The sequence below is a fragment of the Vigna angularis genome, chromosome 1, assembly GCF_016808095.1.
Source record: "Vigna angularis cultivar LongXiaoDou No.4 chromosome 1, ASM1680809v1, whole genome shotgun sequence".
NCBI lineage: Eukaryota > Viridiplantae > Streptophyta > Magnoliopsida > Fabales > Fabaceae > Vigna > Vigna angularis.
Genome location: NC_068970.1, coordinates 4472325 through 4489598, shown reverse-complemented (window position 1 = coordinate 4489598; position 17274 = coordinate 4472325). Strand labels below are relative to the sequence as shown.

Sequence of the window (17274 nt, the reverse complement as noted above, 5' to 3'; positions counted from 1 at the left end):
ATAATATTGAAAGATAAAATAATAAATAATTAAATTAAATTAAATTAAATTATGTGGGTTGGTGCCAACCCAGCTCACCACGTGTTCAACCCGGTTAGTCGGGTTCTAAGTGAGCTGGGTTGAAAACTAGCCCACATAAAAAAGTTACACTTTTTTCAAATCTAACCCGACTCAAATCCGCGGTAAGTTGGGTTGGCTTGCGGGTTACAATCCATTTTGACAACACTAAGTTTTAGAAAAAATAAGTTTCTCACGCGATGGGTGAATTGGTGGAAGGCTTCCCTCGTGCTTTCATAGCATTTCAACTTAATTTCTTCATTTTTGTATCTTCTTCCTATTTCGTTCATGTGTAACTACATTTTTTTTTGTCAGGATTAGACATTATCTTTGTTGTGTTTTAACATTAGTATTTTACTTTTATGCTTTTTTGTGTATACCACTCATAACCATAATTTTTTTAGCACTTTGTTTGTGATTGAAAAATACTTTCATTGTTTTGACTTTAGTTAAAACCCCGATGAATCATGTGTCACATAATTAGTTATGATTTTATTCGACATCTTTTAATCATTGAGCTTGAAGCAAGTTATTTTGTTGAGTCACACAAGAAATTTTCACTTGAAAAAATAGGATTTTAGATAAATTTGAAGGTTGACTTAATGTTGAAAGCTAAATATTTGATTTGATATGTTCAATTATGTCTAATCTCAATATTTTGATTCTTTTGCACAAACTCAACTTGATAATTCACTTTTTTGTTATATAAATTTAACTTATTTTTTGTATTTTAGTATATTAATTACTTATCAAAATTTCATAGTCAACTTTATATTAAAAGTGTATATAGTTAAATTAGTCTATATAGTACAAAATTGTATACTTTACTAGGATTGCTAAATTTATTGAAAAAAAAAGGATACTTAAACTTTTTATTTTATTATTAATGTAAGGGAAAAGTTGCAAACGTATCAAACTATAGACATTTTTAACACAATTTTGTTACATTCTTGAAACTAAAATCATATATTATCACTTGATTTAAGCACACTTAAAAAAACAAGAATAAAAGGGTTGAGTGGTGGCGGTGATACTAACATAGAAGCTCCTCTAGGACGTCAATGGAGGTCCAACAACAATTGTTTTTCGATGTTTCGAATGGAGAGAAGCATAAACGAGACATACAACAATGATGAACGAGGAACACAACAATGATATTGAAACGAAGTACGAGAAAAAAAAATGAACAAAAAAGATTAAAAAAAAGCACACACTTTCGATAAAAACTGATACTACACAATAGTATCGTGTTTTTATTTTTAAAGTTTAATTCAAATTTGATACTTCATCTATTATCCATCCATCCCATATTATACTGCTTTAAATATTTACGAAATTATCATCATATTTTTTATTATATTATTTTGTTAATAAGTTACGTTATATCTCGTGGTTATATATCCACGTTTTGCATAATAGTGTATATTCATCATAATTATTTTTAGTTGGACCCATATTAGTCAACAAGGTTACTCTTGAATTCTGACTTGTGCCATTCACATGACAAGCCAATTTAAATATTCTACAATGCATCGCTAGTCAGCACTTAAGGATTATAGTAACACTTTCACATGTGCCACATTTATTAAGAGATGTGTATAGATCGCATCGCATCCATATAACACAAGTCACGTGATTAAACTTTCATAGATTTGCATGAAAGTACAAGTATGCATTATCTACTGAGAAAAGTTGCGGGTTAAATAATTTATTAGCTTAAGACGATCTAATTATTTACTATTTCAAAATATGTTTAGAGAAGGAAATTTATATTTATGTATACTAAATCGTAAAGAAATTATAAATACCATTTTAACTCTATTTGGTTTGTCGAATTTAATTAAGAAAGTATTTAAATCAACAATTCTTTCACATGTAATTTTTTATGTTTTCCTTAACCTGTTTTGGATAAGCTTTTATTTTTGACTATTTTTTGTAGTAAACTAAAATTTTATACTAGCTATTTTTCCTGTAATATGTTTTATTTTCTTCAATTTATATAAGTTATAGTAGATTTAATAATTGAAATGTGCTAAATGAAAGTTGGAAGCTTGAGCAGGTTAGAAGAAAGAAGCGAAAATAAAATAATAATAATAAGGTAAGAAGTATAGAAAATAAAAATTATTACATATTTTACATTAATAAGAAAACTGAGTCAAGACATGTTATATTAGTAACAGTATAATTCACACATTCATTACTTAGCAAAAAACCAACACCAAAGCTTATACTGCAAACAGATCCTTATACTTATACCGGTGCTTGCGTGTTTGAAAAGAAAAAAACGCTTAAACGTGGTTTCTACCTTCTAACATCTTTCCAAACACACTCTTCAGATATTCACACCTAAGAACCGTGATGAAGGGACATGATCAGTTCCCGGAATTGGCGCGAGGCTTCCCCGTGACGCTATCAGTGAGGCGGCTGATGAGGTAAAGCGCGTTGCTGGTGAACATGGAAACGTCGGTGACTCTTTGCTTGAGCTCCAACTTGATATTCCCGGCGGCGGCGGCGGCGACAGCGTTAAAGCCGGAGATGCAAGTGTCGCCGTTGGTGAGGGCGGCGCTGGTCCAGGTCTGCACGTTGCTCATCTGCCACTGGAAGGTTTCGTCGCGGAGGTGCTGCAACTCGTTCAGCGTCTTGCTCAATTCTCTCACCGAGTCGGATATCTGCTTCACGCAGTCACTCACCGCAACTCGCTGCCTCAGTTCGAAACCCTGCGATGCAGCCTTTAGCGCCCAAAGGTAGGCGGAGAGACCGCGCGTACGGGCCAGACTAGCTCTGACGGCGGCCTGGGCAAGGTCGAGGGGCTTGGCGGCGGTGTTGGAAAGGTTGGAGAGGGTTTGCACGCATAGAGCGGGGTACCTGGCCTGCGCGCATGATGTACGAAGTGGATCTGGTGGTGGCCTTGCCGCGGCGGCGCGTGGTGGAGACAACAAGAGAAGGAAGAGCGTGAAGGCGACAGTGGAAATTGGTTGCGTTTGCATGTTTGTTATATATGGAAAAGAAAACAAACAGAAGAAGGGGTGGGAGAATGCGAGTGTTAAGGGGTTCTGTAGAAGATGGGTGGCACATTGTGTAAGGAAAACGAAGGTGGTATTTATAGGACAAACTCTAATGATGTCGGAGTCAATTGTAAGTCTTGAATTGATGGTTTAATTAATTAATGGCTATTTGGATTCTAAAATATAAACTATTATTGTTAGCACATTCTTTTCGTATATTATATTATGTATATAATTTTTTTTTATAGCGAGCAATTAAGAAAGAAATAATTATAATAATGTTAATAAGTTATGCAGAAATGGTGTCGATAGTCCGAAAAAACAGTCATTTTACACTCTAATATTGATCAGTGCTATTTTCCCAACAAAATTGTCGCCACATAAGAGTTAAATATATCATATAAAATTAAATCAGGATTCAATTGTTATAAAAAATTTATTTTGGATAGAAGATGAAAAAAACTTCTCAATTATTTGCAACCGCGATCAATATCTAGGTTTTCGTGAGTGGTAAATTTCCTTTTGTTTACGTAAACCATCTTAAGTTTGACCTCAGGCGACAGTCAGATAATAATGTTTAATTAGTATCAAAATAAGATAAAAATAAAAACATAACACATAGGGTATGAAAAAAAATTATTAGATCCAAGTAGGGACTTATTTAAGAAAAATGAAATGTCGAGACACCCTTCAACTTGTGTAGTTTTTTTAACAGGGGGCATGCGTGACTAACATTTAATTATAAATATATGTGGGATAAAGTATTGCTTCCTTGGATGAAGCATTTAAAAAACAACTTAAAGAGAGTGTCACGTGGATGCTATATTATTTGAATATAATTTTAAATCAATGCCGACAAATTATTAATTTTTATTTATGAAATATACTGAAAATAATTTTAAATGTTGTTATAATATATTTCTTGTTTTCTCAGTTATAAAAATAAAAAATAAATAAAATTTTGATATTTTAAATTGATTAAACTTACTCAATTTTTTTTATATGAATTCGATAGTATTTAGTTTATGTACAACGTTATCTTTTGTTGCTTCCATTGTTTTTTTTTTCCGCCTAACAAAAACAAAAGGAGGTCAACGATTTTGAGTCTCACGAAATAAATGCAGCGTGCCAGCTAAAAGACAGTCCTGATGCCAAGTGGTAGATGGTCAACAGAGATTTAGTACATTCTAAAAAAATTATTGAGATTAATATTATGTTATTTCCTTACATTCCTTAAATACAGGAAGATTTGTTATATATGCTAAAAACACACTTTCTTCCACGTGTTTACTTCAAGTCATTGGTAAGAGTGTTCATCGAAGAAAGAGTATTTATTTTTATTTTAGTATAACTTTGAATAATTAAATTAAATAAATGTAAAACTAAAATCGTTGAAATTATTTTTGAGTCTTTGACGTATGAATAAAGTAAGATAGCTAATGCCTATCCTTACCATTGAATATAAAATTTTCAGACAATAATGTTAACAACGTAGTTGTTAAATTTACGATAATGCCCTATCCAGAATATTTATAAATTTTAGTTTTTTGCACATTTAACTTGTAATTTACAAGGCATACATGATTATTTATATATTATTATAGTTATGGATTATCTGTTTCTGATTATTGATTCTGTGATTATTTATTTTAATATTATCATTATATTAAAATGGGATGTAAAAACATTTAATGTGTATTTATACCTAGCAACACTAATTTCTACTTGTTTTTTCTATATATATTTAGCGTTCCCAGTGTTTAGTATTTTAAATAGAGACATTTTCATTTTGTTTTTATTAAATGATTGAGATTAATATTAAGAGTGTTCGAATTATAACTATTTAAGTTAAACTTTAACAGTAAAGATAGTAATATAGATAGTAATATACGATCACGATGTCCATAATACACTGTCCTATCAATTTGATAAGAAAAATGTAGATATATTAGACATTTTAATCATAGCAATTACATTTCCAATAGTATAATTAAAAATATAACTCATATTGAAGAATTTAATTGTTTAATTTTATTAAACTAAATACAAAATAAGTTAATCACACCCCTATTAATAAGCCATAACAATAGATTTATTTAATATACTCCTAATCAGATGTCAATATGTAAAAATAAGGATTAAGGATTCTATTCACATAAGGATACAATTTGTTAAGTATATTTTTGTGACAAGTGTGTACTTTTATAATAATACTATGTGACAAGTGCAGAATTTAAAAAAAAAAAAGGTTGTCTGTAAGATTGTGTTCATCAACTTTGGAGAAGTAACTTATTTAGTTTCGTCAACCATGCACTATTAACTCCATTATGTAGTTTATAGTCTTCCAAATTAAACAATTTACAACCTTCAAATGGGTGTTTAATTATAGTTGAACAATGTACCAGAATAGTCCAATTAAAGTATGGTTGATAAGTTTTTTATTATTTAAAAAATACTTTAAAGGTCAAATTCTAAATAAATAAGTCTCATTTCTTTTTACAATAACTAAACTTATTTGAAAAAATTATTTTGTTTATAAATAGAAATGTTAACATAAATAAATAATTTTTAAAAAATATTTTTAAAATCATCAAAAGTTTTTCTTTTAATTTACAAAATGTATTAGAAAATGAACAAAATAAAAAAGAATCTCCTTGGACAAGGATTAATACAATTTAATTGTCATGTTAAAAATTCAATTTTTATATTTAAATAAAATATAAATTAAATATTATACACGTGGCAGTAAGGATTCCGATAAAAGTGCAACACAAATTAACGATTTTGTTATAAAGATATTAAGTTATATAAGAATACAATTAAATCATAGTATATAAATATATAATTTTTTCTATAGTTAGTTTATATGCTTGGCTAATAATGTCTAAATAGCTTTGTAAAATAACATGAGAATTTGTCTATCAAATATTATTTTGAACTAATAATATTATCTACTTTCATATTAAAAGATTCGTTTTTTTAGAAAAATGTGTTAGACAAAATTTACATTGATTAAAAATATAATCAAATCATACTACAAATAAATGTACACATCGTTAATTACAAATTGAATTTATTTTATTTTATTTTTCAATAGATTTATTGGGATAAATGAAACATGAGATGAAGATAAATTAAGCAAATCAATTGTGGGGATATACTTTATACTGTTTGCATCATCAAACTGCATGCATTTCTTATCATGATACTTAAGGTCAATTTTAGAGTATTTTTTTAATTGTAATTTCTGATAACTCTTAGGTGAAGTAGAAGTGACTCTTGCAGATTTTTGTGCATATAATATATATAATTGAAGTTCACACAATAGTATTAAAGATTTGGTACTTATTTATATATATATATATATATATATATATATATATATATATATATATATATATATATATATATATATATAGGTAAGAACTTGGTATCTATTTTTTTCTGAAAAATTTAAGATTAAGAATTATCATTCTTATTAAACATGATAATAGAAATTAACAAATTTTAGAGGAGTAATGATGTACTTAATTTGGTCAACTCTTCCATAGTGATAAATAACAATTGGTCAAACTCTAAGATAACCACTAACTCAATCATGTAATAGTTTACCATCTTTCAAACCATGTGTTTGTTATGATAAAATAATTTACAACCTTTCAAAGAACTACTTTTAGTTTAACAATCTACTAGTCCAATTAAAATATGATTCATTAATTTTTTATTATTTAAAAAATATTTTAAAGGTTAATGTAAAAGGTAAAAATATTTTTCTTACAATAATTAAATTTAATTGACAAAAATTTGTTGTTTATGAACACAAATATTAACAAATATATTTTTTTCAAAATCATCAAAAAAAGATTTTTAATTTATAAGATGAATTAAAAAAACAACAAATTAAAACATCTTCTTCGACAATGATTACGATGATTTACTTGTTATATACGTTAAGAATTTCACTTAATTATATTCAAATAAATTTAAATTAAATGTTTTATTGCATAAATATAATGTTAGAGATATTAAGTTATATAAAATATAATCAGTAATAGATAAATATATATAAGTTTTATTTTAGAAGTTAGTTTATGTTTGTCTATTGTATAATAACAAACTTTGTAAAATAATATATGTAATACTAAAGTTTACATAATATTTGATGGTATCGTGTATTATATTATTGAACTATAATACCACGCATCAGTTTTTTTAAGAATATGTGTTGAAAATTTCAGATCATTTAAAGATGTTACCAAAAATTTTAATTGATACATTTGATACAAAGACAAATGAAACATCAACCTATATAAGAATGGTACTAACAAATCAAGAGTTTTTTTTTAATTGTCAATAAGTAATTGAAGTCAATACAATACAACAGTATTAAAAAAATTGACATTTTTTTATATGTAAACATAACCACATGTCATAAATTTGTCAAAGAATAAATTTTGTTTTAATAGTCATATTGTTTTAGAGAATTTGCCACATCACCCAAATTTATAATTATTTTCTAATTATTATCTACATCAATAATAAAAAAATACCAAAATCCTCATATGAGACTCTAATTATTATTATATACATCAATAATAGAAGATAACAAAATCACATTTTATCATTCAAACATTTATTTTCGGGAAAAGAGTGAAAATAATCCAATGTTTAAATCTTAAATTCAAGAAAAGAAAAGAAAAAAAAAAGTGGCATTTAAAGTAAAAAAGTGTTTTCTAATATGATAACAACATGTTCTTAATCAGTAGAAAAATAAAATAAAATTGGTGAAAAAACTTTTTATAATATATGAACTCTTAAATAACTTGAACTAAAAGGCACACAAATGAGTATTTGCATTAAACCACACCACTCACCAATAATAATATTTGATTGTGGTGAGAGGTAATGGAAGAACCCACATATTCTACCACATAAAAGTCAAAGTACAATGTTAGAGTTGCTGTTCACTCTTACTACATTTGTTTTTTCAATTTTATTTAACAATGTATTTTTTTTTCTCACACATCCATATATAATACCATACAAGATGAGTATAATTTTCACAATGCAAATTAGTTTTACGATATTAAAAATTAACATTAATTTAAATTATTAGAAATTTCCCCAAGATCTTCATTTTTAGACATTGTCCACAATACAAGAAATATCTTTAACAATTTATTTGGGTAACTTAACCATATCCTATATCACTATAAACAAAATACTACCTATAATCTATTTTGGGCCTAAGTGAGTTGGGCCTAAGAGCAAGAGTGAGTTAGGCCTACCATTCATACTACAAACTATACCTATATCACAACATTGATAGGAAATAAGAAGAAAAAAACATTATAGTGATCAATTATCTATCCTTTTATTTTTGAGAATGACTATTTTTTTAACTAAAATTAAATTATACACATATATATATATATATATATATATATATATAAAAGAAAAAAACTTGATATGAAAATTATTTTATAAATTAAGTCATGTAATAAATAATCCGAACTTATAGAAAGTTAGATTAGTTTAATTTGATTGTGCTTTCCTGAAACTACTTTTAAAAAGATTATCTACAAAATCTTATACAGTTAAGATAAAATAAAGCAATGTTAAGAGTAAAAAACCCGTGTTATTTAACTTTATTTTAATTTTTATTTCTATTTAAAAATATAAAAATATACCTTGCGGAACAAATCACAATTTCGTTCCACTGTCAGATGAATGAGCGACTGTGGTATGTGTGATTGGACAAACGAGTTTTTATAAATAAAAAAAAAATTATAAATTTTTATAACATTATTTTATATATAAATTATTTATAAGTTATAAACCAAACAAAATATGGAGAAGGATGTATGAAATACACTGATTCAATCTTTACAACCACTCTTTCCATTTGAGGTGTCTGGTGACATCGATGTCAAAAACAAAATATGTGTTGTCTTAAATTACACTCAATCAATCTAGTTTCATGTAACAGAAAATAACTATTGAAAAGGCGTACATATAAAAGTACACAATCGGTGGAATTTGTCGTTTACGTGTGTATTTGTACGTCCAACATTCTCCAACCTCTTTTTTCTTAATAATTTTGTTTCATGGTCTGTGTGAGAGAGACTGGTCCCAAAACCATCACCTCACAAACTCACTAACTAAAATAATATTAACTGTATAACTATTATTATAGGTAGAACCTATTAAATATATATTTTATTAAAAGTTATATATATAGTTTAATTCTTCTAAAAATTAATTATTTTCTGTGATCACATCACTTTAAAGTCAATAAATTGTTGAGGATTGATAATAAAAGTGAAATATAATTTTAGATTATTTTTCTTTGCAACAAAAGTTTAAAGTTAGTTTAGTGATCTTATCTAACAAGTCAGTAAAAATATGAAATTTGAATTTTAACTACAATTAAAAATGATTAATTAATGCTTATATATATACATATATATGTATATATGTGTATATATATATATATATATTATGTTACTGTATTTATATAAATCAATTACTGTTAATAAAGTTTTACATTTAAAAAATAATAGTTTATTATGTTGCTCTATTTTATTTTAAAATATAAATAAATATTTGTGATCATCTCACTTGTTTATAGATATATTCTTTATATATTTTCACGCTAAAAATGATATAATAGTATTTGATGATTAAATTAAAAGATGCTAAAAAAAATTAAAAGATACTAAAAAAAATGTGATGTAAGTGTTTCCGACCATGTTTAGATAAGCTTTTCTCATCAAAATTCATGAGAGAAAAAATAAAATTGAATTAGGATTAGTCTATTAACATATTAAAATTAGTCTATAAACAAATGAGAGAAGATTTCCAATTACCGGTTTGCAACACTTATTATTTCATTTGTTTAGTTACTTAGTTTGCTTATTATATTTGCTTCATCGTATTTACAAATATGATTTCAAGTTGGATTTTTAAAATAAATCATTTAAAAGATTTACATATTTATAAATATAATTTTTTAAAATAAAATTGATTTTTATTATAATATTATATATTTAAAAAAATCATAATTTTTGGGAAATTTTTATCATCTGGATAAATCCGAGTGAAACCTTTTTTAGGGTTTTGATTTTATCATTGTATAAATAACTAAGATAACAAAACTTCTGAATAGTTTAAGGGCAATTATTGTATGTGTTTGGTATATTACTCAATTCTGGAATCCTATTACCAACCACAGCAACTTTACATAGTTACCACTTCAATCTTTCACATACTTCTAACACTCATTAATAAGCAAACCCATTGGTTGTCAGTGAATGAGAATTTACACTGTTTTTTGCTGAGCTATTTCCAAGATGAATAAACAAATTATAATTAACATAGAACAAAAATACATATACGTACATGTAAATTAACCAACGTTGGTATTTCCTCTAAATAAAAATTAATAGTGAGTTTATTGTATACATCTTAAAAAGAGTAAATAGAGAACTTAACTTTTATTTTTATTTGGAAAATTAATTGATTTACGTGGTTGATAGATGGAGTAGAGGAACTTATATTTTTATTTATCCCTTTTTCAGTTTTTATAAAATCGATAAAATTACATTTTCAATACTTTTTCCCTTTATTTCTTACGTACTTATACCTTACAAAATAATTAAACATTAAAATAATTTTGTAATTGTTTTTTTTATATTATTAAATCCTAGTATTTCAAGATCAATTCAATACTTTATATATACATCAGAAATAAATTAGTCCTTTTGGCTGTAACTTCATCAAAACATAACACGTCCTTGGTAGTTCTTGTATGGGGATCAAACAAAGGATCCATGAAACAAACTAACTCTGATATAAACATAGGATGGATGAAACATAGGGAAAGTAAACTTGCTTTTTAACATTTGTGTTTTAAATAACCATACATAGTCATAATTCTCCAAACCACTACACTACTATCATATATACATACTGAATTATACTGGTAATAATAATAATTATAATTCAGCAGCACCACACATGCATCTAAACTAATATCTAATATTCTATGCTGATGTTATTACCGGAGAAGAACACAGTGTTTGCTGTCTCTTCTGCTACCAAAACTGAACCCACCATCCCAAAACCGCACAACGCCGCCGTTAAGCGCCGCTAAATTTTGACACGTGTACCACCCTTTCTCGTTTTCTCCCATTCTCATCCTTAACAATCTTTCCCAGTTCTCCCACCATTCTCCTCCTCCGTCAATCTCCTCCCACTCCTCCGTCACCGTCTCCTCGTTCTCGCGTTGTCTCTCACCCTCGTAGTACAAGCTAAACTTCCCCTTCCTCACTCCGTCGACGTCGACGTCAGGCCCATTACCAACCACAGTTGGACTCCGAACACACGCTGGAACCGTGACAGCAACCGGGTCGGACTCATCCAGAATGGGGTGATCGGGCGGTGGGAGAAATTCTGACTTGGTTGGTGGGATCCTCCAGAAAGTAACGGCTAGCCAGGTCCAGAAATTGTTGATGAGAGTGATGAAACCGAATGTTAGATAGTTGAAGGCTTGAGCCTCCAGAGGAGAAACAACCTTGCTCATGGTGTGTGTGTGTGTGTGAGAGAGAGAGAGAGAGAGAGGTTGAAATGAACACGAATGAGAAATGTGGTGAAGATTGATTATTATATGACGTAAATGGTTGGAGAATGGGATCTTACATAAGATGCTCCGAATCGACACCTAAGATGCTTCTTCAATTATGGTACAGTACATCCCATCACATATCCCAAAAATATCAAACTATTAGCAATAAAATAATGACACCTTGGACTTTCGCTGAGGTATGTGTAAGTCTAACATTTCATGCTATGTTTTTACTGGGCGAACATTTCAAGGTACAATAACATCATATTTACTCTCTTTTTCTTCTTCTCAAAATTCAATTAATAATATTAAATTTATCTACTCAATTTTTCCGGTACTCTAACATTTTCCAAGAAAGCATATTTTCGTGTTAATTTATAAACGGAATAATAAAAGCAAGCTTTCCATTTCTTAAAATTAATCTCTTCAATTTTTCTTCTATGAAAATGAACGCCATTTATTATTTGTGAATTAACAAATTAAAAATAATAAAACACTTAAAACAGTGTCTTATAACTAAGGAACAATGTAGTATTTTCAGACAGACTTAAATAAGTTTTGGATTAATCAATTACATTTTTATTATTTTTCAGAATTTTGGTGCTTTATTTTTGTATGACAACTTCCTCATTAGATTAATTGATGTTTGATATATGAGTGGAATTTATTATATATTATATGTATAACAGAGGGACCAAATTCAGGTACATATATCCTAAATCATAGTAAATACTAATTTCTAATTTGTAAAAAAATATTTCACCCATGACGAATTCTTTTAATTGTATATTTAATGACCCTTCCTTTATCATACGAAATAAATATTAGTTTTTATAATAATATATGAAACATCTAATTGGTTTTATGTAGCTATTTAAATTAAATTAATACCTCCTAATAATCAACTACACTAACATGAATTATAATCCATATATAATGTATGAGATAATATTCACATTCAAAACTTTCATAAATCTTATTTTGAAACAAGTTTTTTATAACATATGAAATATATTATGGAATAGGATTTATGGGACAAACATTTTAAGACACGTATAATACTTTCTGAAACGAGTTTTCCATAACACCCGGAAGAGTTTTGTTAAATACATTTTAGAAAGAGCTTTCTAGAATGAAATTTTTTCGTGTTTTCTCTCGGTGTTTCTCCAAAGCGTTTCTCTCTCTTGTTCCTCTGCAAAAATGGCGATGATGTAAGTGACCGTGGCAATAGTGGTGTGGTGCATTGATTGATGAAGAGTAGTTTAGTTTGTTTATATTAGTACAGTGGTGCATTTAGTAATTATGGGGAGTGCCAAAAGCAATACCTTTATGAGTAGCTGTATTCCACCCAATATGCAGCACTAAATTGGGCCATAATTATATTAGCCCAGTGTTGAAAAAAAATCATTGTTGGGTTGTACTGCCAATGATATATGGGTGTTGCTCCCTCCACCACCACCCTATACTTCCTCCACCTCCCCACATTATTTTAAATACAATTATATCCTTAAGTTAAAAAGATTTTTACTTTTACCCTATTTTAAATAATTTGAAACCCTAATTTTACTTTCTCAGCATTCATCCACGGAACTCTCTTTTTCTTTCCCCATTTTCGTTTCACCTCCCCACCTCCCGCACTTCCATTCCTTTTTCTTTCCAGTTTTTTTTTTGTTTGAAAGCTTTCATTGCCGCCGTGGTGTGGAGGAACATCGAGGAACGTCCAGAGCATCAACCAGTGTGAGGAAGTATACATCAACGGAGATCTAACCTAATAAAACAAACTCTAAAATAAAAAACGTTACCTTTAAACGGTGACATCTTCAACGGATGTCAACATCCGTTTAAGGTAAAACGGATGTCGACATCCATTTTTCCTTAAATGGATGTTGACATCCGTTGAAGGATGTCACCTCCATTTAAAGGTTACGTTTTTTATTTTAGGGTTTTATTTCAAGGTTTATTCGAATACGAGGAAGCACTCCACACACTGCACCACTCCACGCACTGCACCACGAGAGGGAGACTACTTGATAATTCTTTCCACCACCACCAACATTTGCAACTTGTAGTATCTCACAACGACGAAAGAAAGAGAGGAAGAAATATAATATTAAAATGAAAGAAAAGTATTTTACTCATATACGAGACTAAAATAGGTTATTAATGAAATAAGTTGTGAATGGATAAAATTAAAAAATAATAACTCTAAAAATAAAATTTTACTAAGGAACAAAATAGTAAAGGGGAGGTGGAGGGAGAAAGGTGTGGTGGTGGAGGAAGCAACACCCATGATATATATAGTGGATATGTTTGAATGGGTGGTGTGGTTAGTCGAGAAAAATTGGAACTTGAGTTGTTGGGCTTTTTATTTGTTTGGGTCAAGAGTAGTAAAGAACCGAAAAGGAAAAAACATACTAAGGAGTGAACTTAGAAAAGATAAGTATATCCTTAGAAAATTTTCTCAAATGTTCTCTCTTGGTGACTATAATACTGGAAGGAAAAGTAGGCTTTGAGCTAATTTTTCTCATCTCATATTTTCCCCTTAGATGACACAGGCATAAGTTGAATCCAAATGCACAATGATTTCATAGTTTTTAACTTATTTTTTATGGTTTGATGAATATGCTTATTTATTTTTACGTCGTGTTTAAATAAGATATTCATATATTTATAAAAATTTGAAATTTATATTTGATTTGTTTGTAATTGATTTTTTTTTTAATTTTGAAATATTTTGTTTAGATAAAATAATTAACCAAATTTAAATTCATCGTATAAATGAATTACTTTAATAAATTATCTCATTATAATGCAATATTAAGTGATATGGTTTTTTTTTTTAAGTTTCCTTTTCTTCTTTTCCTCTTCAAATTATAGTTTTATTGATTAAGGTAAGAAAAAGCTAGTGATACAATGACCTGCATGATTAAATTAATAGGTTAGAAATTTATGATTGATTTAAGATATACATTTTGAATATATGAAATTGCATATGAAAATTTTAAGTGATTTTGGTTTTTTACATATATATATATATATATATATATATATATATATATATATATATATATATATATATATATATATATATATATATATATATATATATATATATATGTATATATATTACTTATAAGCACAAAAAGATAATAAGCTTTTAGTGATTATAGGTTCAAAGTTTACCGAAGAATAGTTATAGTTGTAATTGTTTTGAAAGTTAGTATAAAATAACACGAGTCGTTATTAATATTTTGAATTCAAAGAGAGCTTATTTTAAGATTTCACCTAGGTTTTGGTATTACCTTCTAGTGTAAGAACTTTAATTGGAATTTGTGTTTTTGACTTTTAAATAAGAAGTTAAAATATTGGACGTGGGAGGAAAATGAAATTAATACTTTGACTAAAAATCTCTTTTATCCTATTTCTGTTGAAATATGAAATTTAGTTTTTATTTTCAATTTAGTTATGTTAAATTATTTCAGTTTTGTTTTTTTATATATTAAATTTTTGTAAACAACATTAACATCCTCTTTGTACATATTATATATTAGTTTAGTATATTTAAATTTTAATTTCTAATTTTTTTTCAGGTATCAAGTTTGTGTCATATTATATTATATTGTCTATACTATATAACATCAGTGTTAGGTGTTAATATCAACACCTCGTGTAATCAACAAAATAGTTTCAATTTAAGTGTTTATAATTATAAAATATAATGTAATATGAACAACTTTATTTTTGTTTTTCATGATTACTTCTATGTTGTATTCACCATTCATTTTAACATAACTTAAAACATTTTAACATAACTTAAAACGAATTACCATGTCTTTCCACTATAGATCTTTTGTAACACAGAAAAAATCATGAAGAAAGAATCGAGGATTAAAATATATTTTCAAACTTATTTCCTCAAATTAGCTGAGATTCAAAAATCATTTTATCTCACAAAATCTTGTCTTCTCTCGCTCTCAAATCCATGAATACGAAGGTGATTTTCATCTTTAAATTCTTCTTCACCATTCTTTATGAACAAAATAATATCTCCAAACAAACACAGTGTTAATATCAATATTTTACTTTAAAATTTGTCAAAGATTTTAACTATTGATGTGATTTTGGTGCCCTCAAACACATACAAATGGAATTGACTTTGACTATTATACATCATATATTTTTTCATTTAATTTTAATATGATTTTAAATTCTAAATTCTTATACTTTCTAATTTATCATATTTATTCGTGTGATGTAAAAGTGATGATGATGCATTAAAATGAATATAGACTATAGAATAAACGAAAGACAGACTAGAATTAAAAACATATGTAGAATTTTGCTCTTAAAAATTGATATAAATTAACTATATAATTTCATTTTGGTGATGTTTCACTTTTTTTTTATGTTGGTAGTTTAGATGGGAAACGTCCCAGATTTATCACCACTTAATTTATATATATTTTTTAAATTTGGATATTTTCACTCAAACTTTTAGTGTTTTCTGAGTTGATTTTTTAGAACTATATACAACCACATATTATATTTTTATTTAGATATAAAAAAAAAAACCCGACAAGACAGTGATTTTAATTGTCTATACAAATAATTTAAAATAATAAACCTGAAAAATATTATCACTCAACTTTTTTATTTTTTCTTGATACATAAACAATGAACTGGTTCAAAATTCAACATAAAACCACATGCTTTTATACATCTGAACTATTTTCATTTTAAAATAATAAATATGATCGTCATTTTTATATTTTTAATATTATTATAAAAAAATATCTAATGTATTTCGGTATACAGTGAAACAGGTCTAATAGTAGAAAACCCATCTTAATTTTTAATATGATTATAAATATGAATGTAGCTGATGACTCATGGACATATAAGTTTTGACTTTTGTTGCAAAAGGTGATAATAATTGTTCCACCTAATTTCCAGAGAGATTAAATGACAGCTAAATTAGTTATAGAAGTCAAACAGAATAAAAACAAAGCAAAAAAAAAGTATTAGTAATAGGTAAGGATACCCTAAATATAAGTGGTAATGATAATAATCAATAAATTAATGACATTTTATTATTATTTTTCCATCTATTATCTACCAGTCAAACTTCATGGTAAGAATCACATTGAAAAATAATTATTAAAAAAAAATCAACAAATCACTATACAGACAAAATAACTAAAAATTCTTTAGACTATTTTCTCATTTAAAATTATAAATGACGCTAAATTTACAATATTAGAATCATAACAAGGATGCTTTATAATAAAAAATACTTCAATGCTATATTTATCACTTTAAGAATATTAGATAATACTGTATTTTAATACATTTAAATTATTAATTTACTTTTGAAATGTAAGTAACTGACAGTCTATCTTAAAAAGGTGTCGGTCTATTGACTTGACTATTGCATATTCTCTAAAAGTAATATTTTATTTATTTTATTCATAATCAATATATAATATTATATATATTACAGATTTTTTTTTGTCAATTTTTAAGTTTATTTTTATATCAAAATAATTATTTTACAAATTTTACTTTTTAAATGATATTTTTAAAACT

General features: G+C 27.1%; 2 protein-coding genes across 2 annotated transcripts; both read right to left on the bottom strand.

Annotated features, from left to right (window-relative positions):
* Window positions 1-2214: 2214 nt before the first annotated feature.
* On the bottom strand, window positions 2215-3147 carry LOC108337877 (pectinesterase inhibitor 3). Its single transcript, XM_017574475.2, has one exon. It carries the CDS (start codon window positions 3042-3044, stop codon window positions 2430-2432), a length of 615 nt encoding a protein of 204 aa, XP_017429964.1. The 5' UTR covers window positions 3045-3147; the 3' UTR covers window positions 2215-2429.
* A 7795-nt stretch (window positions 3148-10942) lies between these two features.
* Window positions 10943-11703, bottom strand: LOC108337700 (uncharacterized). The gene has a single exon (XM_017574275.1). The coding sequence runs from the start codon at window positions 11644-11646 to the stop codon at window positions 11122-11124; it is 525 nt and encodes a 174-aa protein (XP_017429764.1). The 5' UTR covers window positions 11647-11703; the 3' UTR covers window positions 10943-11121.
* Between the last annotated feature and the right edge of the window lie 5571 nt (window positions 11704-17274).

Coding starts and splice junctions, on each gene's coding strand:
- LOC108337877 (XM_017574475.2), bottom strand. CDS start 3,044: ATGCAAACGCAACCAATTTCCACTGTCGCCTTCACGCTCTTCCTTCTC.
- LOC108337700 (XM_017574275.1), bottom strand. CDS start 11,646: ATGAGCAAGGTTGTTTCTCCTCTGGAGGCTCAAGCCTTCAACTATCTA.